The 26,687-nt window shown below is 42.9% G+C and overlaps 1 protein-coding gene across 3 annotated transcripts; it reads left to right on the forward strand.

Annotated features, from left to right (window-relative positions):
* The first annotated feature begins 1,061 nt into the window (after positions 1-1,061).
* LOC100617041 (zinc finger protein 239-like) lies at positions 1,062-20,511 on the forward strand. Of its 3 annotated transcripts, none has more exons than XM_056821285.1 (5): positions 1,062-1,275; positions 3,529-3,650; positions 11,280-11,400; positions 12,762-12,857; positions 18,326-20,511. In XM_056821285.1, the coding sequence occupies exons 2-5, from the start codon at positions 3,546-3,548 to the stop codon at positions 19,432-19,434; spliced, it is 1,431 nt and encodes a 476-aa protein (XP_056677263.1). In that variant the 5' UTR covers positions 1,062-1,275; positions 3,529-3,545; the 3' UTR covers positions 19,435-20,511. The 3 variants fall into 3 exon arrangements, with proteins under 3 accessions (XP_056677263.1, XP_056677264.1, XP_056677265.1); XM_056821286.1 differs by lacking the exon at positions 1,062-1,275 and adding an exon at positions 6,391-6,500 and having other exon boundaries at positions 3,528-3,650; XM_056821287.1 differs by lacking the exons at positions 1,062-1,275; positions 11,280-11,400.
* The last annotated feature ends 6,176 nt before the right edge of the window (positions 20,512-26,687 follow it).

Consider the following 26,687-nt stretch of genomic DNA (forward strand, 5'->3'; position numbering starts at 1 on the left):
GAAATAGAAAGGAGGAAAATGAGAGTAATCTTATAATAGCTTATAACTATACCTAAGATCCCAATCTTGACTGAAATTTTCTAAAAAACCCTAATCTATTTGTCTTGGAGGGCAGTGTCTTCTGCCAGGCCAAGGTCCAGCCTACTCTCCTAATCTGACTATTTAATAATATACCCAATATCTACCCACATCAATTGATAATCAATAAGGCTGTTAAGGCCTTAATTACATTTCCCTGTCCCCTCTCAGTTAGAAACTCTCAGGCCCAGAGAGAGCCACACACTCCTCTCCCCAAGAGGCCCAGAGACAAAAAGCCCTTTCTAAGAGCCTTTAAGTTACTAACCCCACTTGGCCACACCCTTCTACTGTCCACAACTTCGAAAATAAATGTACTAAAAGTCATTTTGACTAAACTATTTTAAAACCACAATATTACTTTAAAACTCTCATATTTAGCTTCAACCCTAATTTTTAAGTTCTTACAATTTCAAACCAATTTTTAGTCTTTTCATGAATTGTTACTGATTGTAATTTTATTGGATCATGATCTGAACAGGATGCATTTATTACTTCTTTTTTTTGCATTTGGTTATGAAGATTTTATGCCCTAGAATTGGTCAGAGCGAGAGGGGCGTGGCCAAAGACAGGGGAAGAATAGGGGCGGGCATAGAGAGGGCGGACTGAGAGGGCGGGGCTTTGTCCCCCTTCCTTCAGCCTGTTGCTCTTTTCTAGTATCCTCCCAGTAGATTTCAATTTCTACTTGAGTCTGCAGGCTGTCTGGAGCCTAGCCACGCCCACATTTCTTTTCTAGAAGCGTTGGGGGAGGAGAAGAGGATGTCCCCGCCCCTCCGTCCCCCCTTTGCACTGTGTTCTGACCAAAAGGAGCTCCGAACTCGGGACCCCTGGTGCCCCGAGACCCTTTTCTTTCTTCCCGAAAGCCAAAGAGCGGAGCGCCTTAAACTGTGCTAGGCGAGCACAGGCACCACCAGCCCTCGGACCCACAGGGGAGGGGCGGGAGCGGGTACCCGTCGGCCCGGAGGGAGGCGGGGCTCAGGCTAGAGGCTCCGAAGGCGGGCTCCGGTGGAGAGGAGAGGGGGAGGGCCAGCCTAGGAGACAGGGCGGGGCAATCTAGGTTCTGAACAGGCGACACAGAGGCTCCCGGGAAACCGGAAGTTAAGATCTTATCCAATTCGGGGTCTTCGGCTTCCAAAGATTTTTCCGTCTCGGCTCCTTATCCGGCCCTGGAACTCCCTGCGTCCCGCGCTTCCATCCTGGGTAATTATGAAGTGGTGGCGGGGGCCAGCGGGAAAGGGGGGCCCGAGTGGGGAGGGGCCAGAGGGAGAGGAACCTGGGGGAAGGCAGGAAGTGGAGAGCAGGACTGAGTTCGAATTCTCCCTTTTACGAGTCCCTCTGCGGCAGACACCTCCCGCCTGAGCCTCCTGGATCCCCCCCAAAGGCAGGACCGCTCCCTTTCCCCCACGTCCTGGAACTCTGCAGCTGGGCGGGACTGGCTGGGGCCGGAAAGCACGTGAGGCTGCAGCTCGGTGAGCAGGGTACAGCGTATCCCCGGGGCTGCTCCGGGGTCTGACTGTGGTCGGCTTCATCGAGATCTTTCCTGCTAAAACGACCTGCCTGGAGGGGTTGTTGGAGCGGGGAGAAGGGACTGTACCGGATGCAGTTTTACCGCGACGTGTAAGGACCCAGGAGTCCTGCCTCCCAGCCTCTGGGCCCCAGACCCCAGAGCTCCTCCCCGGCCTCCCCTTCCCCCGCCCCTCGGGCAGCCTCAGTCACTCCAGGAACCTCCATTCTGGCTAGACAGTCAGTAATCACCAGAGAGAGGGCGGAGGGTGAAGAGGAGTTCAGGAGGCCTTCCTGGAGGAGGCGAGATTGTCATTTGGAATGTAGAAAACCTGGTGGAGCAGTTGTCGAGCTGGGCAGGGAAAGCCTGTGACCCACCCATGGAGGACAACCCGAGAAGATGCTCCTGGCCAGGTGCTAGAGGTGCTGTTCATAGACGCCTCTATAGGCTGGTGTTGCCCAGCGCCGAGGGGGTAGCAAGGAGGAGGGGGATGGGGCCATTAGGACTGGGAGTGCTGAAGAGCATCATGGGAGATTTCCTCCAGGGCTGAATGGAGGCTGGCAGGAAGGGGGGAAAGAGCCCAGGAGGCCAGCAGAGCCCCAGGAAGGCCCTGCAGTCTATCCTCTCAGGGATGGGGGGCTGAGGGAGGAGGAGGGTTTTCCCTATAGGGTGGACTGACCTCTGGCAAAGGGAGTCCCACCTGGACCTGCAGAGTGCTGTGAGGTGGACCTGGGTTCCAGTGTGACCTCAGACTCTTCCTGTGCTCTTGGTGGCTCCCCCTTTTGTCTTTGAACCCTGAGCCTGTCCTGGCCCCCTGGAAGGGCTTCCTGGCTGAAGGATCTTACTCTGAAGGCTGGCTGGGCCTCCCCTTGAGCACTAGGAGGGACCCCCATGACCCTCCCCCAGCCCAAGTAGGCCCCCAGGAGGCACTTGAAAGCTCCTGGGGGGTCCTCCTGCAGCCCCCCCCCCCACCCTCCCCCGGAGAGCAGGGCTTTGGTTTTGGGCCACTTTCTTGTCAGAATGGGCCTACCTTAGCCTTTTGGCCACATCCAAACTCTGTTCCTAGTTCTCCTCTCCCTCCACCTCTCCTTTTTCCTCCTCCCGCCACCCACACTGACCCCCCCCTTCACCTGTCTTATTCTGCTGAGATGATTCACCCCACCCAGGACCCCCAGATGGTCCCCCCTTGTGTGTCTCACATTCCCTTAGTCCCCCCATTCCCCCATGGGGCCTTGCTCTTCCCAGGAGCTCTCTGCTGCCTCCACCTCCCTCAGGCTGTATCTAGGCAGTCTGGGGTGAGAACAGGGGGAGGGTCCCTAGGATGGTGGAGGAGGGAAGGAGGGGCTGGCTGAAGGGGAGGAGAGCTCTCTCCTGCCCAGCCTGGTGGTGTCCCAGGAGAACCCCAACCCTGGGATGGAGTCTAGAGTTGAGGGAGAGGTCTGGAGGGAGAGAGGGGCCAGTCTAGGAGCCCAGGCTGTCCTGACCCAGGTGTCCTGACCCCCAGCTCCTGCTTAGAGGTTCCTCTGTGCTGCCCTCAGAGCTGGCCCTCTGGGAGGATCCCTGATCTCTGCCTTCCTGCCCCTCCTGCCCAGGAGCCAAAGCCCTTTCCTGACCCCCTCTTCTAGGGTGGTTGTTATTAGTGGTAGTTATCTGCAGTTTTAGGTAGTAAATAGAGGTAGTTATAGTTAGTTATAGGATGACTAGTCTAAGCATTAGGAAATTTTCTTTCTCTACCTCTTTCCTACATTTCTCTGCTATATTCATTTTACTTCATTTTTTTACTATTTTAATGAAAAAAATTTTTTCATTATTAAAAGCTGCTAGAAGTTTTCTTTCCTCTGACTTAAAGGGATGATATGAATTTGCAGCTCTGCTCTATTTTCCTGACAACTGAAATGATTAAAAGCTGCTCTTCTATTTTGTGAAAACTCCTCATTCAACCCTTACAGAGTCAAGGCCAGAAAAGATGGAGGAGCTTCACCAGATGGACTCACTGGGGCTACTTTGCTGCCTCTACAGGGATCCTGGAGCCGCAGGGATGGCCTTTGAGAGGGACAGACTCCCAGCCCAGGTAAGTGCATTCCAGCCCCAGAAGGGAGCCCCATCAGCCTGGGAGGCCCTTCCCTGGCTCTGACACAAGATTGGCTATAAGGCTGCTCCCTCCTTCCTGCTGGGCCATTTCTTTCCCGCACATCCTAGGGAAGAGGAACAGCCCTTCCTGGCTTTCTTGGCTTTGAGAGTAATTGGTTTGTCCTTGGTCAGCTCAGACCTCAAGAGCTCCCCCCAGGCTCTGCCTCTCATGTCAGATTTCTCCCTGGGCACAAGCGAGCGCTGAGGATGACCATTGACTCCTGCTTCCCTTTTTAGGAATCCTGTGTTTGCTCTCTGCTTGCCTGGTGACACTCACACCCTCTTAGTCTGCTTCTTTTCACCTGTTCCCTCTTGAGTCTAACCCTAACCCTGGTCTGTGCCATCCTCAGGGAAGACATTGTCCCCTGGTGCTGCTCACTGGCTTCTGCCTCAAGTCTTTGAGTCTTCCTGGGTCTCTCTGGCTCCTTCCTCTTTCCTACTTCTTAGTCCAAGTCAGCCAGTGTGGAGGAACACCCAGGTGTGTGCCTGGCATTGCTCAGCACAAAGGAAAGGAGAAGCAATTGACTGCCCTCCAGACCCCCCAGTTTGACCAAGGACACTCCTCATCAGCCTTGTCCAAACCAGCTCTGTGGGGGCTGGAAGGAGGGAGGCATTGTGGGAAGGAAGACTAAGGGTTCTGGGGTGACCATTGATTCCCGACGGGAGGATTCACCTGGGATTGGAAGGAAGCTTCAAGGCCAGAGTGTTGTAAGGATTAGCTTTTGCTAAATAAAGGCAAGCAAAAGATTCCAGTGACTGGGTCAGCATTCCAGAGCTCTCAGGAGGTGAGGAACTGAACACAGAGGCAATTGAGACTGACAGTTGTCTCTCTGGGAAGAAGACTGAGAGGAAGTGAGTTGTATCTCTCTGATGGGAAAAGACTTTGAAGCTCCCTTCCCTTTTTTAGCTAAATAAACCATATATAGCTAGTTTGAACCCTTCTTTTAGCCCTCCCATAACAAGAGGCAGGAGGAAGAACATTCCCTGCAGGGAAACAACAGCCCCTGGAAAGGCCTAGAATCAGGCCTTGGAGGATCATTCAGGCAGAGAAATGGAGGACAAGGTATTTTTCTTTTTTCTTCAGATAATCTATGCTTGAGTAATTCAAGTCCAAACTCTGTCAAAAAGTCACAAAGGTCTCTCTCTCAGCCTAGGTCAGGAAAACCCCAGAGAAGAAGTTTCTCTCCTGTTCAGTAAACTCAGAGCCAAAGTCCAAGTTTCTTTCCTCTCTGGCCAGGCTCCTCAGTTGCCTCTCCTGGGAACATTCCATTTTGGAATCTTCTCCTTGATTGACAAACAGATCCTTCACCTTGGTCTGCATGCCTGCCTTGTCCTGCAAGTCCTCTCTCTCTCTTTAAGCCTCTTCCACAAAAGGAAGGGAGAACTTTGGGGCACCAAGGCGGGAATTGTGGGAACATTCTCCCTCTTGTGACTCTGTGCTGGAGCAGGCTTGGTTCCCTTCCATTCATTACTGTGATTGGTCCAAGTTCTGTCTGGTGAGGAAAGTTTATTCAATGGGGAGAATTGGGAGAAAGCTGCACTACTTTCTTTGAATCTCTTCCTGCCTGGCTTGGAAACTGGACCGCCTATACTTGCTATTTAGAGACCCTCAGCTATAGCCCAAACTGTAAAGGATAATTTTAGCATTATGACTTGAAAATCTAAATTAATTTGGTCGCTAGGGAAAATCCCAAATAATAAGATACCCAAATTAGCTGGGTCACACTCAGTATGAGTCCTCATCTCCCTTTACCCATGAAAATATTCATCAGTGGAACCCCCTTCCACATCAAGGTAGGGCCTCCATCCTTTCTCTATCTTCTCAGGCTTTGCTTTCTCCTCCTTATCTCCTCCCCTGTATGTTCTTCTTTTTCTGAGACAACAGAGACCTTTTCCTCGGTTTTCTTTCTCTTAGTCCTATCTACAGCCTTTGTTACTTTTGGCCCACTCTGTCCTCAATATTCTCTTCTCTCTAGGGTTTTTGGACACAGTTCTCTCTCTCTACTGGTTTAGCTCCTACCTCTCTGATCTATGATTCTCTGTCTTCTCTGCTGGTTCCTCCTCTAGATCTTGTAACAGTGGGGTTTAGGTATAGAGTTCCTCTAGCCCTGTCTTTGGCCCTCTGCTCTTCTTCTGGACTTCTTTACTTGGTGATCTCAACTATCATGGATAGAAGCTGTGAATCTTAAAACTGCTCAGACTCTACTTCAAAAGATTTGATTAAGTTATTCCCCATTTTCTACAATGGAGGTACTTGGTTAGGAATGTATTGAGAACTTTTAAAGTTACTCCACCCTACTCAGACAGTGCCTTAGGGAAAGATAAACTCCTGATGGAACAATGAAAGTCCCTAACTCATACTTATCATCGTGAAGCTAGAACCTTAAACTAGATCTATTTTTAGATCTAATACAAAAAGGTTCTCAGTACCTTTAAAGGTTAAATTAGTACCTAAAAGGTCAAGCAACTTACAAAAGGCAAGCTTAACAAAAAAGGTGTGAAGTACTCAGAAGATATAATCTACCCAGAGAAGGTGAGAACTGAAGAGTGGTGAGAACTAAGAATGGGCAGTCCTGGGAAAAAACATCTACTGTGATTGGTAGATGTGAAAATTTAGGGGAGGCGATATAAGAGAAAATTCCTTTAAAAGGAGAATTCACTTCAGTTTGTTTTTCATTCAGTTTGGAAGCTGAATTGGAGGAGGTCAGGAGTTCAGAGGAGAGTCTCTGAACTCAGTTCAGGAGTTGAGGATATCAGTGAAGGACTAGAGCTTGCTTGAGACAATCTTGTGGTAAGTGATAAAGACTGACTAGTCTCCCTTAAGGCTCAGGCCTAGGCCATTTGGCCTAGGCCCTTTCTACTATTTTCTTTTTTTTCTCTCCCTTTAATTCCTTCATTTATATTAATTAAAATCTTCATAAAAGCCAGCTGACTTGAGTAATTTCATATTTGGAAATTTTCCCATGGCGACCACTTATTTTTTATTTAAATCAAGACACTAAAAATTATCTTTACAGTTTGGCCGAAACCTTTACAGTTTTGGCAATTCACAGTCTTGGAAACCCACATTTTCCAGGTACAAAGCACCATCTCTCTGCTGATGCGTCTCAGATCTGCCTTTTTTGCCCTAATCTCTGTGCCGACCTGCAGGTTTTCATCTCAAATTTCCTTACAGGGATTTCACACTAGGTGACATCTTGAGCTCAGTGTGTCCCAAACACATTGTTCTCTTTTACCTAGGCAGAACCCCCACCTTCTCTATAGCTGTATCCTCCTCTTCCCTCAGGGTCAAAACCAGGGAGCCCCCCTTGACTCCTCACTGTCCCTTACCCACATTTCCATTATGGTGCCAGGATCTGTCAGTTTCACCTTCACAGCATCTCTCCAATATGACCCCTTCTGTTCTCTGTCACTGCCATCCTCCTGTTGGGTGCCCACAGCACCTTCCTCCTGGACTATTAAGACAATTTCCTATTGGGTGTACTGCCCTGGGACAAAGCAACTGGGCCACAGATACATGACTGATTTCTACATCCCAGCACTTGGGGGCCCTGGGATCCTGGCTGCACAGGAGGTTCTCTAGAGATTTCCTTTCACACACTAGAAACTCCTCAACTTGCTTCTAGAGCATCCTTAATCTGCTTTTCTCAAGCCTCCATTGGGCTCTTACAGACTCAGCTTTCAGTGCTGGCTCTGACATTAACAAAGGGTGGGACCTTTGGGCCCCTCCCTTCTCTATGGGTCAGTTTCCTCCCGTAATTGACCAGAGGTTGGCTCTTCATTGTCATGTAGCTTTCAGCCCTCTGCTCTGACTTGGTCTACTCTAGGAGGTAATGTGTTAAGATTAAAATTTGGGCCAAACTGTGGCAGGTAAAAATTAGTTTCTCTGCTAGAAGTATTATATATTTTAGAGGTTTATTAAAGATTAAGAATTTAAGAAAATATATGTAAGAAAAGCATGTGCTAGGTGGGCGGAGAGGCCCATTCAACCTCACCTGCATCATGAGACTCCTGTCTGCTTACAAGCGGAAACAGGAAGAGAGAGAGCCATAGGCAGAGACTCTTTAAATAATAATTTGTGACTCACACTCAGGGAGATTAGAGAGAATTCTGGGAGCTAGAACAAGGACTTCTGGAGATTGGAGTCCTAGGTTCAAATCTCCATTTTTACAAATACCCTCGTTTGATCGTTATTGGGAAAGAAGTTTCCCCAAAAAGGATCATGGAAACAATCAACGTAAACATTACAACAATTTGAGGATAAGAGGGGAAAAAAAACAATAATTGCTAGACTCATTGACAAAAAGCCAGTTAGGGGGCAGTCCCCTTTGACATGAAAGTATAGATGTAAATAAATGTTCAATCAACCACACCCAAAGTTCATTCTTGATCTTGTACAACTTGTGGTCTGGAGGCTTCTTCATGGTGTCTTCTCCAAACAGTTCAGTTTCTGGATTATGAGAGGTATCATCTTTCTTTACCTAAAATTCTTCTTAAAAGGAATTTAAACTTTGCAATTTAAAATAATATTTTTACATTTCCCCATTAAAAGGGTGATTGAAAATACAGGATCACTTAGGGATTCATGGCTGAGGTATGAGGTATATGAATCAATTTGTAAGAGAAATTAAAAAGACATCAGAAAAATCCAAATTAAAAAAAATACTAGATGAAAATAGACTATCAAAGTCTTATGTGTAAAATTTCTAAGTAAAGAAAAATAAATCTATAAGAGATCCTAATTAAAATGATCTAAGCAATGATGCATTTACTCAGCCAGTAGCCAGGACTACAGAAAGGTATCACACTATGAAAGACATAAAAAGGGACCAGATTATAGGAGTAAGTAGGAGCCAAGGTTTGGGATACTCATCTGTAAGTATTTTCACAGTGAGTGTGGACACAAGGAAAGCCTATATCGTAACAATGTTAAACATAGTAACCTCCAGTCTTCATACTAGGTTCAAGTCTTTAGTATTGGCTTAGAAGTGCATCAAACCATCCTGGATTGGCTTATTGTTGGCCCTATGCAATGGCTTTTTTGTGTGTGTCTTGTCCTGGAATCAGACAGAATTATTAAGTAAAGTCCCATAATTTTTTAAAACAATTAGTGGCATCATTTTTATAGTCTTAAGCTTTTAGGGCATACATTGACATTATAGCAAATGTATTTTAAACTTATAGTACTGCAAAATCAAAAAGTTAAAGAAAGTCTTAATGCTGGTGATATGTGCTTCAAAAATTAAAAGGAGAGAAAAAAACTGAAATATTCTATTACACATGCAAGAAAAATGTAATAAAAGAGTTTTAAAAAATAAAAATATAGCTTATAATCATTGACACACTGTGTCAGCTAAGAAAATATAGATTACAAGGCTTTCTCACCAAAAATGAGATCCATTTCCTCTTCATATATGGCCATGATCCACTGTGAGCATAAGTAAATGAATGTTACAAGGTTTGTTTTTTTTTATAAAGAACAGTAGTGCAAATATGTAGTTATCAATATCCCCCAAATTCTCAATAGCGCAATTAATTACAATAACAAACAAACACAGTATCATATTTCACATAAGTTGCTATATGGCATTTTTTAAAGCCTGTGAATTGATCGATATTTGTTACAATTTTAAATTCGTAGCAAATCTTTCAACCTTGGTAATAAACATATTTTTAAACAAAGTAACTCATTTTTGGGTTTAGAACATCATCAAGAAATCTAGATATCATTCTGGTGGAGTTAAGTAGTGAGCTGAAGAATATAAATGAGGGATGCTCCTTTTTTTGGAGGATTTTTAGGAGTACAATTGCCCTGAGATTAACTGCCCCAACTTTCATTCACATATTTAGAAATGCGGGAAGGTTTGGGGTTATAATTGTATTTCACTTCGGCTACTAGAATGGGCCTTACCTTGAGGTAGGGGCAGGCAAAAATGACCAGAGATTGTTAAAAAAATTCTAAAAATCATGTCTAGAAAACCCTTATAATCAGTTGAGATATTTAGCTCATTAAATTTTCCAAAGGTTGTTATACAATTGTAACCAGTTCTGATGATGTCTATCTATCCTCTATGTGACAATTTACAAAGTCAAAAATAGAAAAGCTGTTTTTTATATGGGCTTTTTACAATGATATTTGTTCAATATGGTTATAGGGGGAAAGCAACAGAATTTAACAGTAGTTAAAACTCAGTACATTAAAATGATTCAGTGTAATAGAATAGTATTGAATGTAGTAATATATGAACTTAAATCACAAAGTTAAATCTTAAAGCAAACAGTAAAATGCAATAGAATACAGAGATTTGTATAAACCATTGGAGTCTGAAATTCCTAAAAAATAAAACTTCCAGTCTCTTTAAAGTTCCTTGGGTTTTTATCCATCTAGATGCCTATTGTCAGAAGGCAAATTGATAAGGGGTAGGCAATGGGGTTCAAATGACCCGCTCAGGGCCACACCACCAGCAAGTGTCTGAGGCCAGATTCCAACCCAGGGCCTCCCATCTCTAGGCCTGGCTCTCAGTTCACTGAGCAGGCAAAGTTTCCTCTCCATAGTTGGCTAAAGGGTTGTAGAGAGCTGAATTTTTTTTCCTGACACGCAGGTGAAGTCAATAAAAGGATCAATGTAATTAAAAGATATCCTTCTAAATTAGCCATGCTCTTAAGCTCCTATTTGGAAAAACCTTTTTTTCTTTCCCTCTTCTTTCTCCCCTCCTACGATTCTCCGCCCATGTCGAGGCCAATACCCTCATTTTTTTGCCAGCCAGGTTTTGATCCTGAAGAAACTGGGTCTGCTACCAGCAGCCTGGGTGATGAGTCAGCTGGGGTCACGCACGAGTCTGGGGCACAAGAAACAGGCAGGCAGCAGCCGGGAGTGCAGGGCGGCAATTGCTAGGGCCAGGTGAGCAGCAAACAGCAAACTGCTCTGGAGTGGATGGCTGCAGGCAGGAACACAGGCAGGCAGGGCTGGGAGAGCGGGCACCAGGTGAGAATGGAGCACAGCCGGGCTGGCGGGAAAGGCTCAAGAAAGTCCAAAGCAGATGGCTGCAGGCAGGCAGGCAGGGAAGGGCCGGGCCGGGAGCCGGTGAGCTATCTAATGGCTGGGACGAGCAGCAATAAAAAACCTTGGCTAGAGAAACCTGGCTTAAAAAAATTCTAGGCAGTAGCTATGAAAAGCTGAATTTAAAAGATCAGAAGCATGAGGGTATTTCTTTCCTGAAGTGGTACCCCAACTGTTAAGATAAAATTTTTGGGACAAACTGTGGCAGGTAAAATTAGTTTCTCTCTGCAAGGAGTATTATATTTTTGGAGTTTTAGTTAAGATAAAGAATTTAAGAAAACATAAGTAAGAAAAGCACATACTAAGTGGGCTGAGAGGCCCATTCAACCTCACCTACATCATGAGACTCGCATCTGCTTGCAAGCAGAAACAGGAAGAGAGAGCCATAGGTGGAGACTTTTTGAATAATAATTTGTGATCTCACACTCAGGGAGATTAGAGAGAATTCTGGGAGCTAGAACAAGGACTTCTGGGGATTGGAGTCCTAGGTTCAAATCTCCATTTTTACAGATGACGTTCAAGGATGTGGCTGTGGAGTTCACTCAGGAGGAGTGGCGCCTCTTGTCCCCTCCCCAGAAGGAGCTATACAAGGAGGTGATGCTGGAGAATGTCCAGAACTTGTATTGTGTGGGTAAGGAGTCTCTCCATGCTAATGGAGTCAGCCATATAAAGGAATATCACCCTCAATAGCAGGCAGGGTTGGGAGCAGTTTTGATTCATGAGCAAGTCCCAGAGCCAGGGCCCTCCTGCTTCCTGGTTCTCCTGTAAAAGTCCTTTGCATTGTTGGTGATCCTGAAGTGCAAGGTCAAACGTGTATTGGAGAATCTCAGATGTGGAAGTAATCTCAAAGCTGATTCCTTCTTGCCTTTCCCTGGCCCGGAATTGGGTCTCCCAAACCCATCTCTGAAAATTATTCAGGAGGGTTTTCCTCCCACCCTCTTCCCCTCTTGGGTGGATGTACTTTTGGGGGTCTTTTTCTCTTTAACTAGCATAAACTTGTAGCTCAAAGCACCTCTGTGTCCCCAGGAGAGATGGTTCGTCCTTAGTCTTCCTTCCTCTTGCTCTAATCCTCCAGTAGACCTAGTGAGGAAGGGAGGGAAGAGATGAAGCTTTTCTAATGACCTGCTCTAGTTCCAGGGCTCTGCCAAGAGTTTTCTCTATAATATTATGGCACTTCTTCGCCTTCATCTTCCTAATTCAGTGACACGGTTATCGCCATTTTACAAATGAGGAAATAGTTTTGATTAAGTGGCATGTTCTTAGGCACCCATATAGCACCTGTTTGTGAGGAAATGTGAACTTAGGCCTTCCTGCCCCCTCCTCTTCTAGTTGCCTCTCCTTTCCAGGTAATGGAAAACTATGGACTAAGTCTAATCTTCTAAAGAAAATGCCCTAGAACCAAAAGTTCTGCCTTCAAATTGGTTCCCCAAAATTCTCCATGCTTCTCTCCTCACCCTATGTGCTGGAGAGACTCTCCTCCAGGAGGCCCCTTAAGCCTCCTGCAGGCCCTGCTTGCCCCCCTCCTCTGTGATTGTCAAGGTGAATGGACTGGATGAGAGAGCACTGGGCCCAAGGAGGATTGTTGAGTTCCCCAAGAGAGGAGTTAGAGATACCCAGAGAGAAGAGTCCCTTAGGATCAGAGAGGTGTCAGGGAGGGAGGAGCAAGCAGGGTGATGGAACAAAATCTGATCCCTATAGGTCCCTGTGTCTGGGACTTCAGACTAACCCAGAACTGTGACCCTTGGACCCAGTATGGGAGTTTAGGAGTTTCTGCCATTTTGGACTAGAATAGGATGGGGGAGGAGAGGCTGTTGTTCATTCGAGGTTCCCCACCAGGGTAATAGGCATATCCTACCCCAGGCTCCTCCATGACAGACATGGAGGGGTAAGGGCAGACTCCTTTATGAATCCCACTGGATTTCCCATCCTTTTTAAGATAACTCAGAGACAGCTTCTCTCCATCCTCCTCCCTGACTGATTTTCCATGCCCAGGGCTTCCAGCTCCCCCAGAAGACATGATCTCTTATATGGAGCAGAGGGATTCCTCTTGGATGCTGGAGCAAGAAGTTCTGAGGAGCTGCTGCCCAGGTGAGGTTGGGGAAAAGAGGTATGGGAGAGCCAAGGTGACCAGAGGGTTCTGTGTGCTCTGGTGAACTCAGTGTTACATTTCGGGGGCAGGAAGACCCGATTTGAAATTCTTTTTTCAGAGGTTTTAGCAGGGTTTCCCTTGGAAATTCACTGAACCCCTGAGCCTCATTTTCCCCATCTATAAGATGAGGCTGTTGGACTCCATTTCCTATCAGCTCCCTTCATGGGATCAATCTGTGACCCTCAAAGAAGTCAGTGTTTTGGACTGAAGGACCTGGAAGTCTCCTGCAGATGTCATAATTGCTGAGGTTTCTCCCTCTGAGCTCTTTAGTATCCTGAAACAGGTATGAGTACTTGCTCTGAGCTGGGCTAAGTTATAGGGCACATAAAGGGCTACAGAGGACATCCCCTGCCCTAATGGAGCTCACCCTCTGCTAGAGCAGACAGCAGCATGCTGACAGTGCTGTAGAGGCCTTCTAGACCCCTGCTCCTGGGCAGCCAATCACGAGGGAAAGGCTCTGAGAAGGAGTTCTAAGGGTGAGGTGGCCTGGGGCTTTAGGAGAGCCAGACTGAGGATTCTGAGGGAAAGTATGGCAAAGATAAAAATGAAAGGCACAGACACAATTCACTGCAAGTGGCCATCTCTATCAATTTAGTCTTGAACCTGAGGACATATGTTGGACAGTATCTCATGGGGAGGAAGAGATCAATTGAGAGTGTTTAGAGCATTGGGGAGAAATGGTTTATTGGTTCTCAGAGGAAGTCATTAGCTCATTAGTGTGGGAAAGGCTGAAGAAGAAAAACAATGGGGGCCCTACAAGGTGGAATAGATGAGCTTAAATGAAGGATAAGATGGGCTTCTTTGAATATGAAGAGAGATTTCCTGTGATCCTGTGGGCAGAGAGGAAAAGGAGGCAGCTGAGCTGGGTGAGATTTGGAGGATAAAAGAGCTCTATAGAGAGGTCTAGCTTGTATTCTGTGAAATACGAGGTGAAGTTCTCAGCTAAGAAGGTGAGGCAGGGCTGGAAGGAAGCCATGAGGGAGAGTTAGAGACCAGGGAAATATTTGGGAGGTTGCTGTGCTGGGTGGCAAAGGGAATCATGAGGGAGATATGAGGATTGCTTGGCCATGGTGGGGACCCAGGTGAGGTCAGGGAGTCTCAATGTCCAGTGGAGCCAGGCAGCTGGTTTCCTGATTTTCCTTTTTTCCATAGACTTGCAGTTCATGAGCAGGAGTAAAGACTCCTGATATACTTAAGCTTTCCCGAAATCATCAGCCCAGGCCCTTTCCTGGTCTTTGGGGCTCCGTCTTTTTCCTGTTCTTAGATAATCAGTGAACATAGGACCTTACATTAGGCAGATGAGAGCCTAGAGAGAAGCCTCTGGGATCTTCAGGATTGGGTCTGCTCTAGTTCCTATGGCATTATTATTGACTACTGAGAAATGAGGGCAAGACTGGAACAGAAACAGGACTGAGGCTAGAGTATGCATTGTCTTTCCAGGAGACACACCTGAATGCAAGGATCTTGGTAGATGTTGAGCCTGACATAAGCCCTGAGCCCAGTCCGTAAACATGTATTAAGTAATAAATATGTTCTAGTGACTATGCTAAGGCTTGAGTATACAAAGTAAGGGAAACACCAGTCTGGGCTGTCCTGAAGCCCACAATCTAGGACCCAAATATGGAGGTGGTTTCGAAAGAAGCAACAGATCCTTAATCTCCCTCTGAGATGATTCAGGGAGAATAGAGTGTTGGGGAATGGAAATACATTTAATTCTTCAGGGAAATGAGGAGGTAGAAGAGTGAAGAGAATGACAATTTAAGGATAAAAGCAATCTAAGGAGGAAGTAATGCAAATTCTAATGATAAAAATAAACACCATCATTTGCATATTTCCCCATATGTGTCATACACTTTATAAATATTATCTCATCTCCTAGGAATCCTAGGAGTCACTTGATATTATTATGTCTGTTATTTTTGAGGAGCCTGAGAGCAACGGAGCTCCTGTGACTTGCCCAGGGCTAAAAGTTAAAGCAAGTTTCTGAGGTGCAATGAGAATCACCACCACCTGTATTGGGATTTTTAAGAAGAATATTATTAAAATGCCATTATCTGTCTAATATGCTAAGTAGAAAGAGAAATGTACATGCCTTCTTGCCCATTTCTTTATATAAGGAAAATGGACTCAACGAGATATTTTTAAACATGAGAAATGCAATGTTTTTGTTTACATTGTTTTTAGTAGATTTTATTTTAGTGAAAAGAGGCATTTAAAGAAAAGTAATGGCAACTCTCAAGAAGTAGGAAACTGAACAAAATCTTTCATGCCTTGAATATTTGCAAAAAAGTACAGAATTCCTTTATCTGATCTCAGATCTTGGAACAAAAAATAAGATAGAAAGCAATCACAAAGGAATTACATAATACTTGTAGAGAAGCTCAATGATGAAATAATAGATATATTTAGTCTACGTGTACTCAGTGGTATCATACCTATGAAGAGAGGACTGAATGTTTAGACAATGAAAATAAAAGAAATATTGAACATGAACAGTCTAGTACTGTGGACAGATCATGCTCAGTCAGTCACAGGATTTGTTCTCAGCTGCCTGGAATTCGGGTCAAGTTATTCATCTAGCCTTTCTGAAGTCATGGTATGAGTTAGGAATGTAATGACAGTAGCCTATCTATAATCCCAGATTTGTTATGAGAGTCAGTGAGATCACATGGGAAATTCTTTGTAATTTTAATTGTTCTTTAGGTTTGAGGTAATGGCATTATCAAAGAATGGGTTGTTCCCATTTAAGTTGAAAGACTTTTCTTATCTGAAGAAATAGGATATAAAGTGGTTTATGTTCTAACAGTTCAGGAAAAAATGATAGAATTATATATGTGTTTATGTCAATGTATTTTTTGTAAATTTAAAAATTAATATTCAGTACTCCAAGTATTGTATTTAATGATGTTTATTAAATTTAACTTGACGCAAATGGAAAGTAAATGGTTAGAGCAACCAGGAGAGCTCCCCACCTCCACATGGAACTGATTGCTGCATCTGTGTGAACCAAAACGAAAAACTCCAACCAAATCATGACTCATATACATGAAAAGGAAAAGGGTGTTGTCGGAAATGTCCTGTGATCCTTTGGGAGGCTAGACTCCCCAGTGGTTCATGAAAATATAACTCATAATTTGGCTAGATATATATATAAATGCTACCTTCTAAAAGGGAAATTCTAATAATTTGGGGATAAGTGGAAAAATAAAATAGAAAAGGAACAAAACCAATAAGTGCATTGACAGAAAACCAATTAGGGTTTTGGCATTAGAATGCAAGGGATCCACTGCCATAAAATCCCATTGCTCCAATAATTGCCCTCAATTGATTTTTAGTGGTAAGAGTGCTTAACTTTTGGATATTTTCAATACATGAGAGAAATTAAATGGGACCCAGCAATTAAAATAAAGCCTAAATATTGTACCTTGGGGAGATACCACTGAACTTGTCCTTGGAGACCTTGTGGCCTCTCTTATGTAGCTCTAAGAGGAGGTGTTTGCCATCTTCTTGGCATGCCTCAGCGTTTGAAGCCAAGAGCAAATCATCCATATACCAAATTAAAAGGCTGTATTTAAATTGTTTGGCATTTGTATCAGCAGTTAAGAATTGTGTAAAGAAAGTAGGACTGCCCATGAACCCCCTGAGGCAAATGAGCCCAGATCCCCTTGAAACCCTTCCAGCTGAAAGCAAAGATATGCCTGGAATTCTCATGTATAGGTATAGAAAAGAAAGATGAGCACAAGTTGTAAAGTATGTTGCTGTGCTAAGAGTAGACGAAATAATATTAATTTTGTTGGAGACTACAGGGTATTTCTTTATACTGTTCACAGTTCTCAAATCCTGGACAAATTGATAGAGATACTTGCCATTGGGCCCTAATTTTGGCCCTTTAACAGGCAGGATGGATATTTTGTATTCAGATTTAAGGCAAATTATGATGCCTTGGTCAATCAGTGAATTCATTATAGGGGTAATACCATCTATTGCCTCCTGCGAAAGAGGATACTGAGGAATGGAAGGAGGCGGACTAGATTTTGTTTTAATTTGCACTGGGACAGTTGATGTAAGTAGGCCAACATCAGAAGATGATGTGGCTCAGACTCAGGTATATCAGTTGGGATCTCAAAAATAGGAGAGTCTTTCATTTCATGAGTATCTGAAAGAAGTACATGTTGCAGTGTTAAGGATTCCTTGGGCAATTCCTGTGCCAGAGCCATCTAGAGAGTAAATTATTGTGGCCCTAAACTTGCATAAAAGATCTCTCCCCAGAAAATTTGTAGGGGAACCAGGCATTAAGAGGAAAGAGTATTCCACACTAAGGGGTTCTATGGACACTATTCTAAGGGAAAGCTTGGGAACCTTTAGGGGTGACCCTGACACTCCCACTACATTTATTGAGCCAATGGAACTTCAATCTGAATCAGGTGTATTCTTCAATACAGACCTGGAAGGTCCAGTGTCCAAAAGACAATCATAATAGATGTTACCAACCTTTAATGTTACATGGGGCTCATCATTATTGGGGGTAGTGGATAGGAACAATGGGCAGTAAGATATGAGGGTCTTGAAAATCAAAGCTTGTATCCCCTGAGTCTTGTGACCCAACCCCTTTCTAATTTTTGGGTAGTTACTTGGCTTTCCCATTCAGAGGCAATAGCACCCTGGGTGGTTCTGGTTTGAGCTCCACTCAAGATATACTGCAGTGTGGTCATTTGGTATGAGTTGTCAGGTGCCTGATTTATATTCCTATAATTATTATCAGTCATAGAATTGGGATTCCCAAGGTCACCATTGTAATTATTATTTTTATAGTTGTTTCTATAAGAATTTTTCCAGTGGATAGTATTTCTTATTGTCTAGAGCAAATTTCTACAGTTCATCATTATATGACCCTTCTGACAGAAGTGACAGGTAAGGGACTAATAGTTGTCACTGAGTTAAGTATAGCAACAGGAGGCAGCAAGATGTGGAGCGGGCCTAGCAGAAGTCGCAGGAGCACGAAGTTTGGGCAAGCTGCTGGCAGACAGCAGCTAAAGTCAGTGGGGGAAGAGTGAGCTTGACTGCAGCCTGGCAGCTTGGGCATCTGGGGCGGGGAAACCTAGCATGAAAAAAACTCAAGTTCTTGTTTCTTCGTAGGTTCTCCAGATTGTAAATTTTAAAATTAATATTAAATACCCCAAGTATTATATTTAGTAATACTAAATTTCACTTGAAGCCAAGGGAAAGTAAAAGGCTTGAAAAGCTAAGAGCTCCCCCACCTCCATATGGAACCAAGAGTCAGGGCTTTGCAAACCAAAACTAAAAACCCCAACCATGTCATGATACAGTACACAGAAGGGAAAAGGGAATCTTGGGAAATGTAGTCCTAATTACATTTTAATCCGTTTTTACTGTTTGTTTCTTACAGAAGGAAAGATTAGACCTGAAATGAAGACAAATCCAACAGAGATGAACCTTCCTGTGGATGAAATGGACCTACAAAGATTCATGAGTGATGTTCCTGATAACTTTTCTTTCAAAGAATTCTTTGTTCCACCTCCAGATTTATCTCATATCAAACATCAAAGGATGCATGCTGAGGAAAAATCTCGTGAAAGTAATCAAAGGGGAAAGACTTTTATGTACAGGTCCAATCTTACTGGACATCAAAGGATCCACACTGGTGAGAAATCTTATGAATGCATGCATTGTGGAAAGACATTCAGTCAGAGAGGCCAACTTGCTGTACATCAGAGAGTGCACACTGGGGAGAAACCTTATGAATGCAAGCAATGTGGAAAGACATTCAGTCAGAGACACCATCTTGTTGTACATGAGAGAATGCACACTGGGGAGAAACCTTATGAATGCAAGAAGTGTAGAAAGACATTCACTCGTAATGCCCATCTTGCTGTACATCAGAGAATGCACACTGGGGAGAATCCTTATGAATGCAAGAAGTGTGGAAAGACATTCAGTCAGACATCTAGTCTTGCTGGACACGAGAGAATACACACAGGGGAGAAACCTTATGAATGCAAGAAGTGTGGAAAGGCATTCAGTCAGAGCTCCCATCTTGCTGTACATCAGAAAATCCACACTGGTGAGAAACCTTATGAATGCATGCAATGCGGAAAGACATTCAGTCGGAGACACCATCTTGCTGTACATGAGAGAGTGCACACTGGGGAGAAACCTTATGAATGCATGCAGTGTGGAAAGACATTCCCTCGTAATTCCCATCTTGCTGTACATCAGAGAATGCATACTGGGGAGAAACCTTATGAATGCAAGAAGTGTGGAAATACATTTAGTCGGAGAGACTATCTTTCTGTGCATCAGAGAATGCACACTGGAGAGAAACCTTATGAATGCAAGAAGTGTGGAAAGACATTTAGTCAGAGCTCCCATCTTACTGTACATCAGAGAATCCACACTGGTGAAAAACCTTATGAATGCATGCAGTGTGGAAATTCATTCAGTTGGAGAGGCCAACTTGTTGTACATCAGAGAATGCACACGGGGGAGAAACCTTAAGAATACAAGCTTTGCAGAAAGATATTTACATGTAGCTCCAGTCTTGCTATTTTATGAAGGGAATTTAACTTTCACCTGTCTGGGGAAACATACCTGGCATGAACCTGGACTTGACTCAGGGGCAAGAATAAACTAGAAACCTTCCTAATATGAAGAGGACTGAATGAAACATGCCCATGACCACCACTGTTTTAAATTTTTTAAGAAAGTTGCTAGCTGGAGTAATGAGAGGAGAAATGAAGGGATCAGAATAGGCATTGAGGACCCAAAACTATCTCTTTTCCCAGGCAGCATTTAGTATATGTGGAGAATTAGACAAATAGTTATAAAAACAATTAGCAACTTGATCAAAGTTGTAGGATGATAAAAGGAAACCACAGAATTCCTCTGTACTACCAGTCAAACAGGGGAGATATGGAAATGGGAATTCCATTGAAAATTACTATATACAATATGAAAACCACCTGGGAGTCCTCTACCAAGATAACAGAACTTTATCTGCTACCCTAGAATTTTCTGTAGACTTTATATTAATCTATCATTCTTCATTGGTAAAGGCTAGAGGGAGAGAAAAAAAGATAACATGACAATCTGGCTGGGTCTAATTTAAAATTGATTCCACACCTCAGCTGCATTGGGCTCCAGCATCTGAGCACAACAGAAGGCAGTGGGAGCCGATCATTCATTGCTCCAGAGAAGGGAGAGGGAGCATTTAGATGAAATTAGCCCAGTTTTTGAAATCAGCCTCAGACATTTCCCAGTCTGATGATCTTTGATAAACTGCATAATCTCTTTGAACCTCTTCCAATTTCTGTAAGAGGGAGAGGATAAAAACAGGGTTTTGTGGGGGTTATATAGGGTCATACACATGCAGTGATTTCCAAATCCAGATCCTTCTCCAGGGATGTCTATGCTCTGGCAGTGTCAGGGTAAAATAGCTTGGTTATTCTAGTTAATAAATGTACTTGACTAGGAGTCAGTAGCTGAGGGATAATGGGAAATTTTTGATTAATTGTTTAAAGTATTGTTATCTAAAAATTGCTACTTTATTAATTAAAGAGTCATTGTGTGACTGGACATTCCCTTATGAGCTCCTGTTTCTATATGCCTTGTAATAATTTAAAATAACACTATTTCTACCCATATATATTTTTTAATAAAGTTTATTGGAAGGGTAGACAACTCTTTGCCTAAATAACCTGACCATATGGTGCCTAGGCTGCCAGTCTCTTCCTCATTCCCCCTCACCTGCCTGTTCTGTCTATTCTCCTCATGGTTCTCCCGATTCCTCTTTGTTGGTCTCCCCCAATTCTGCCCCAGACCTTAACTTTTGTTGATGTACAGAACGTACACAGACGCAAGCCTGGTGCAACTGTGGTATGTCAAGAATGTTTGGTAGACAGGTAAAGTTACTCAGGAAGGGCAGGAGATAAGCTTCCTTGACACAAAACCCCCTGTGATCCTTTGGGAGTCGTATCTCCCCAATGGATCATTTAAATATAACTATCTTATGACTAAATACCTTCTAGCTAAAAGTACATACAAGATTACATTTTTTAAGAGGGAGTTACAATAGTTAATGATGGGAGTAAAATGCAAATAACTGATTGGTAGACTCATTGACAAAATGTCAACTAGGGTGTAGTCTCCTTTGGCATGAGTTTACATTCAGAATAAGTATGTTCAATCCCCTTCAATTCAGTTCATTATATCTCAAATTTCATTCTGAATCTTTTGATGCAGTGTGTATCTTCATCAGATATCTTTAGGGCACCTTCTCCAAAAGGATCCACTTTCTTGATTTTGGGGTGTTGACAAGTTTATTTTTCTGAAATTTCTCCGAAAATTTTAAAGTCTTGAATTTTAGGATAATTACGCTGAGCTGAGTGTTGACCAACACCAGAATCACCCTGGGATACATGAATGAGTTATGAGATATGTGAAACAATTGGTAAAAGAAAAACAAAAACCACCCCAAAAAGTACAGAAATGATTTTAAAAAATTAAAATCTTACATGTATAAAACAAAGATAACCTGTAACAGGTCCTTGAATCATAGCAAGGCGCAATTAAAGTAACTTATGTCCCACAAGCCTGTAGGACAATAGCAGCATAATAGCACTACGCATTTGCAGCCGGAACTACAGAAAACTGCCAGACTATAAGATAAAAAGCATTAAGTTTCAGCAGCAAATGTGAAAAATTATCCCCTGGTTTAACTACCGTCACTTTCAGAGATAGGAGGAGCCAGGATGATCGCCAACCTGAGGTTCTTCTCTCAAAGTATGGTTCAAGGAAGTCCTGCATCTTGACATGTCAAGCACCACAACCTTGATTCGCACACTAGGTTCAAGTCCTTTTGTATTGGCATAGAAGTTCAACAATCCATTCTGGATTGGATTTGGTCTATACTGACCTTGTTCTAATTTGCACTGTATATTTTCTCTTTTGTTCCCTTCTCCTGGAATCAGACATAAAAATTAAATAGAGTCCCATAACATTTATCAATAAATGGCAGGTTTCCATAGTTGAAAGCCTTTTGGGTATGCATATTACTAGGGCTAATAGATACTGTAAACTTTATCCTTCAAGTAAAAAACAAAACATTTATACTGATTTCATGTACTTCAAGTGCCACCAAGGTTAGGGGAGAAAGAAGAATGAAAAATCAAATATTGCAAACAAAGAGAAAAAAAAAATTTTAATCATAATTTCACAGTTCACATTCCATGTGACAATGTGTTAGCCAAGCAGAGGCACAAAACAAAAGGTGCTAACTCAAAAATGAAATGTATATCACTCTTAACTTGACCAGGATCCACAGTGTGAGTACATATTTTTTTCACTAAGTAAAAACCTTTTAGAAACAATAGTTCAAAAACTAATACAGATTCTAAGAAGTACCCAAATCCCCAAAATTGTAAGAGCCCATTTAAGGATAATAGCAAAACAAACCAACTATCCTTAGGATTTACATGACTTGCTGTGTGACATTTAAAAAAACTTTTGAAATCATGAATACTTGTCACAAGTTCTACAGATTTTAACCAATCTTTCAACTTTAGCAAAGTTTTTTAAGGAAATCGATTATCAACATCATTCCAAAATTTGGTGGGAGAGAAACCCAGAAAAACCTCTGTACAGCTGGTGAAGAATCACAAGCATAATGAATCCATGTCAAAGCTACAAGGCTTCACGGGAGAAATCATTCCCACCTGGATGAGAATATAAAATATCACAGCTTAACTAAGCCACTTGGGCACCTCCCTCCCTCTTGGTATGAGACCATATGTGCAAAAAATGCTTTCAAACTTATTTATCACCACCACAGGCTCAGCTTTATATGAAGGTGTTTGGATCATCTGTGGCAACTGTTGCCTGGCCTATATTCTGGAGTTCAGTGGAGAGGGTTGTAGTGAGGCTGGTAAGGGAAGGGGGTGGGGTGGTGGATTGGAGGTGGTCAGCAGGTGTGTAGGCAGAGGGAAAGGGTTGGGGGTGGGGTGGAGAGAAATGGGGATGTGCCTGGGGGTGGGGTGGAGAAGACGGTAGATGGGGCTGGGTATGGGGTGGAGAGGAGTAGGATTGGTGAAGTCTAGAGGGGTCCCAGTAAGGTGGGTAGGAAGTAGGGATGTTACAGGTCAGGATAGGGAAGATGGGTGAGCAAAAGAGAGTAGAGAGGTAGATTGGGAGGAAAGGTGAAGGGAGGAGTGGGGATGAGTGGAGGTCTGATAGGGAGAGGACCTGAGGGGTTCATGACCTTGTTTGATTCAGTATGAGGAGAAACCCCCTCACAGACCAAGTGGGATGATAGAGCATGTTTCTTGCTAGATTTGACTGAAGGAGTTATGCTAGACTGGTTTGGTTCCAAAGAAAGGAAGGTTTTCTTACTGGAGGGAATGGTTGATTCATCAACATGATATGCCCCAAAGTACCATTATTTATAATCTTTGGACCTTTTGTTTTTAATGGCCAAATTCAAATCTTTTAAGATCTTGAAGTCAAAAGAACCATATTTTGGCCAGGTAATAGACATGTCCATCCATGCCTTACAAAGCTTTCTAGCTTCTTTCTTTGTCATCCAATTCTCCTTGGGTAAATTTGAATCATTCCACCAATTTAAAAATTTATACAAGGCTGAATCAGGAGGAATATTTCCTGATTTCCTTTGATGTGCTTCAGCATTTCCCATATTGTCTAGTCTGTATGTCATATTTAAGCTAATTTGAGTATTGCTAAATGATCAGCTTAAACAATGAAAAGTTCCTAAAAACATTTTAAAAAATTGAGACACAAAGTTTTGCAATGTTATTGTGGAAGGCAATAAGAGAAGGTTTAAAACAAAAGGCATTTAATGCAAGGAAACAGTTATTGTTGCACAGCAATAGTATCAATAATGAATGTGTATTCAGTGTAATAATTGTTTTTATTAATAATAACAAATACATTTATTATAATTATTCATGGTGTTATCAATAAGTAATCATTTGCATTAATTATAGTTATTGATATTCACAATTAACAACCATAAACCATAAACAAGTCTCAATAATAACCATTAGTAATTAATAATGGTGAATAATAGTTATTGAAAATTAATAATTATTGTTATTGACAGTATTATTAATGCTATTGTGTTCTAAATTATTCCTTAATATTGCGCATAATTAATTTGGTTTAATGTTGGCTTTGTTCAAATTTAGAAATTTGGTATTAATTTAAATTCAATATTATTAATATTTCCTATTAATAATCCTTGTATTTAAATGTATTCTATGTAATAGCATGATTTTAGATCACTAGTAGCAGTAGCAAAGGAATTCTTTTATTTTCCTGCAGTTTTAATTCTCAACAGTGGATGGTGGTATAAACATGTGTAGAGTGGAAGGCACCTGTGGGTAGACTTATCTAAGCAAGCAGTCAGATAAAGAGAAAGCAAAAAAATTGTCTTTTAATATGCTAAAGGAAGAGGCAGTCTACAAGCAAAGCTTTGAGTGGCTTTTTAAATGCTAATGAAGACAGGTACTTCCAAGGAAAATGTCCTACAAGCAAAGTTTGACAATGGGGGAGGGAGAGAAAAATTCGAGAAACAAATTTCAAAAGAACACTTCCTCTTATCCCAGGTTTAAGGACTGTTTGGGGGGGGGGGAGGGAGAAAGGAAAGAAAAATGGAGTTAAATCCCTTCCCCTGGTACAGCCACATGTTTTCAAAGTTGGGGGGGCAGGGAGCCCCTATCCCTGATGCACAGCCTGGAAGCACCCTTAAAATAAATTTAATGAGTGATTCTGAGCTGGTCCCTGCTGTGGCTGTGTCTGGGGAAAGTCAGGCAGACACTGGACTTTTAAAGATCTATTTGGTCCTGGTTACCTCTTGGTTTAAAACAGGTCGAGAAAACAGGTGGGAGGGGTGCCATGTTGGGAAGAAACAGCAGTCTGCTGGATGCAGCCCTTTAATGTAAAGCAGTCACACCCCTGCCTGGGTCCCCGGTTCCGCTTTGGGAAAAATCCCTCTTCCCTTCTCTATTGCCCCAGGGAACCCCTAAATTATACTCCAAGATTAATTTAAGGGGGTGTCTCTGAGCTCAGTGCAACACCTGGCTGAGCAAAGCGGCATTCTGAGCCAGCAGTTTCACATGCTCAGAGAAGTCAGGGGTTGGGACTGGGCTTCTAAAGTAAGAGAACAGGGTGGGGAAACTCAGGGGGAGGGAGTTTTTATCACCAGTCCAATGTGATCCAATCAGGGAAAAACTGCAGCCTATTTCCTCTCTCTGCCAAGGTTCCTTTCGCATATGAAGGCAGGCTTGCAAACTGAAGCAGCTTCAATCTTACTTAACCTTTACCTAAAACTCAAAATTTCCCTCAGAAGAATCATTAAGGATTATTCTTAGACCCATGGTACATGTGAGGAACAGGAAATGATGAAAAGTACTGCCTCTTTATTTCCCATCACTTCTGTTCTCTCTCTCTCTCTCTCTCTCAATCTCTCTCTCTCTCTCTCTCTCTCTCTCTCTCTCTCTCTCTCTCTCTCTCTCAATCTCTCTCTCTCTCTCTCTCTCTCTCTCTCCTCTCACTTGCTTGACAACATTGGGCTCTCTCTCACTCGGATGTGTTCTACACATAATGATGGGGGAAAAGAAATTAAAACAACTCTGAGGATTATATCAAACAATCATCAGAATGACAGAGTTAACAAAAAAGGAAATGGGACATTCTGGAGCAGTTGTGGGAAAATGTGAGGGTTTAAATTTTGGGGTAGGATTTTGAACAAAAATCAGGAGAGCAGCTTCTTAAACACAAAACACTTAGTGTATTATTAGGAAAGTACAGAAAGGAAATAGAAAGGAGGAAAATGAAAGTAATCTTATAATAGCTTATAACTATACCTAAGATCCCAATCTTGACTGAAATTTTCTAAAAAACCCTAAATGTATCTGCCTTGGAGGGCAGTGTCTTCTGCCAGGCCAAGGCCCAGCTTACTCTCCTACTATGACTATCTAATAATGTACCCTATGTATACCCACATCAATTGATAATCAATAGGGCTGTTAAGGCCTTAATTCCATTTCTGTCTCCACTTCTCAGTTAGAAACTCTCAGTCCCAAAGAGAGCCACACACTCCTTTCCCCAAGAGACCCAGAGACAAAAACCCTTTCTAAGTGCCTTCAAGTTACTAACACCACTCGGCCACACCCTTCTAACTGTCCACCACTTCGTAAATTAAGCCACTAAGTCATTTTGACTTAAGCTAAAATATTTTTAAACCACAATATTACTTTAGAATCCTCACATTTAGCCTCAATCCTAATTTTTAATTTCTTACAATTTCCAATTAATATTTAGTCTTTTCATGAATTGTCACTGATTATAATTTTTATTGGATCATTATCTGAAAAGGATGCATTAATTACTTCTGCTTTTTTTGCCTTTGTGAAGATTTTATGCCCTACAATATGGTCAGACCAAGAGGGGCGTGGCCAGAGAAACGTGATCAATAGGGGTGTGCCTAGAGAGGGCGGACCAAGAGGGGCGTGGCCAGAGAGGAACTTCCAAGAGGGTTGAGTTTAGAGAGGGACGATCATGAGGGCAGGGCTTTGTCCTTCTTTCCTCTGTCAGTGGCTCTTCTGGTATCCTCCTGCAGGCCCCCAGTAGGTCTCTGTCTCAGCCTGACTCTGCAGGCTGTCCGTAGCCTGGCCACGCCCACATTTCTTTTCTAGAAGCGTTGGGGGAGGAGAAGAGGATGTCCCCGCCCCCTCATT

Source organism: Monodelphis domestica, chromosome 3 (assembly GCF_027887165.1).
Source record: "Monodelphis domestica isolate mMonDom1 chromosome 3, mMonDom1.pri, whole genome shotgun sequence".
Taxonomy (NCBI): Eukaryota; Metazoa; Chordata; class Mammalia; order Didelphimorphia; family Didelphidae; genus Monodelphis; species Monodelphis domestica.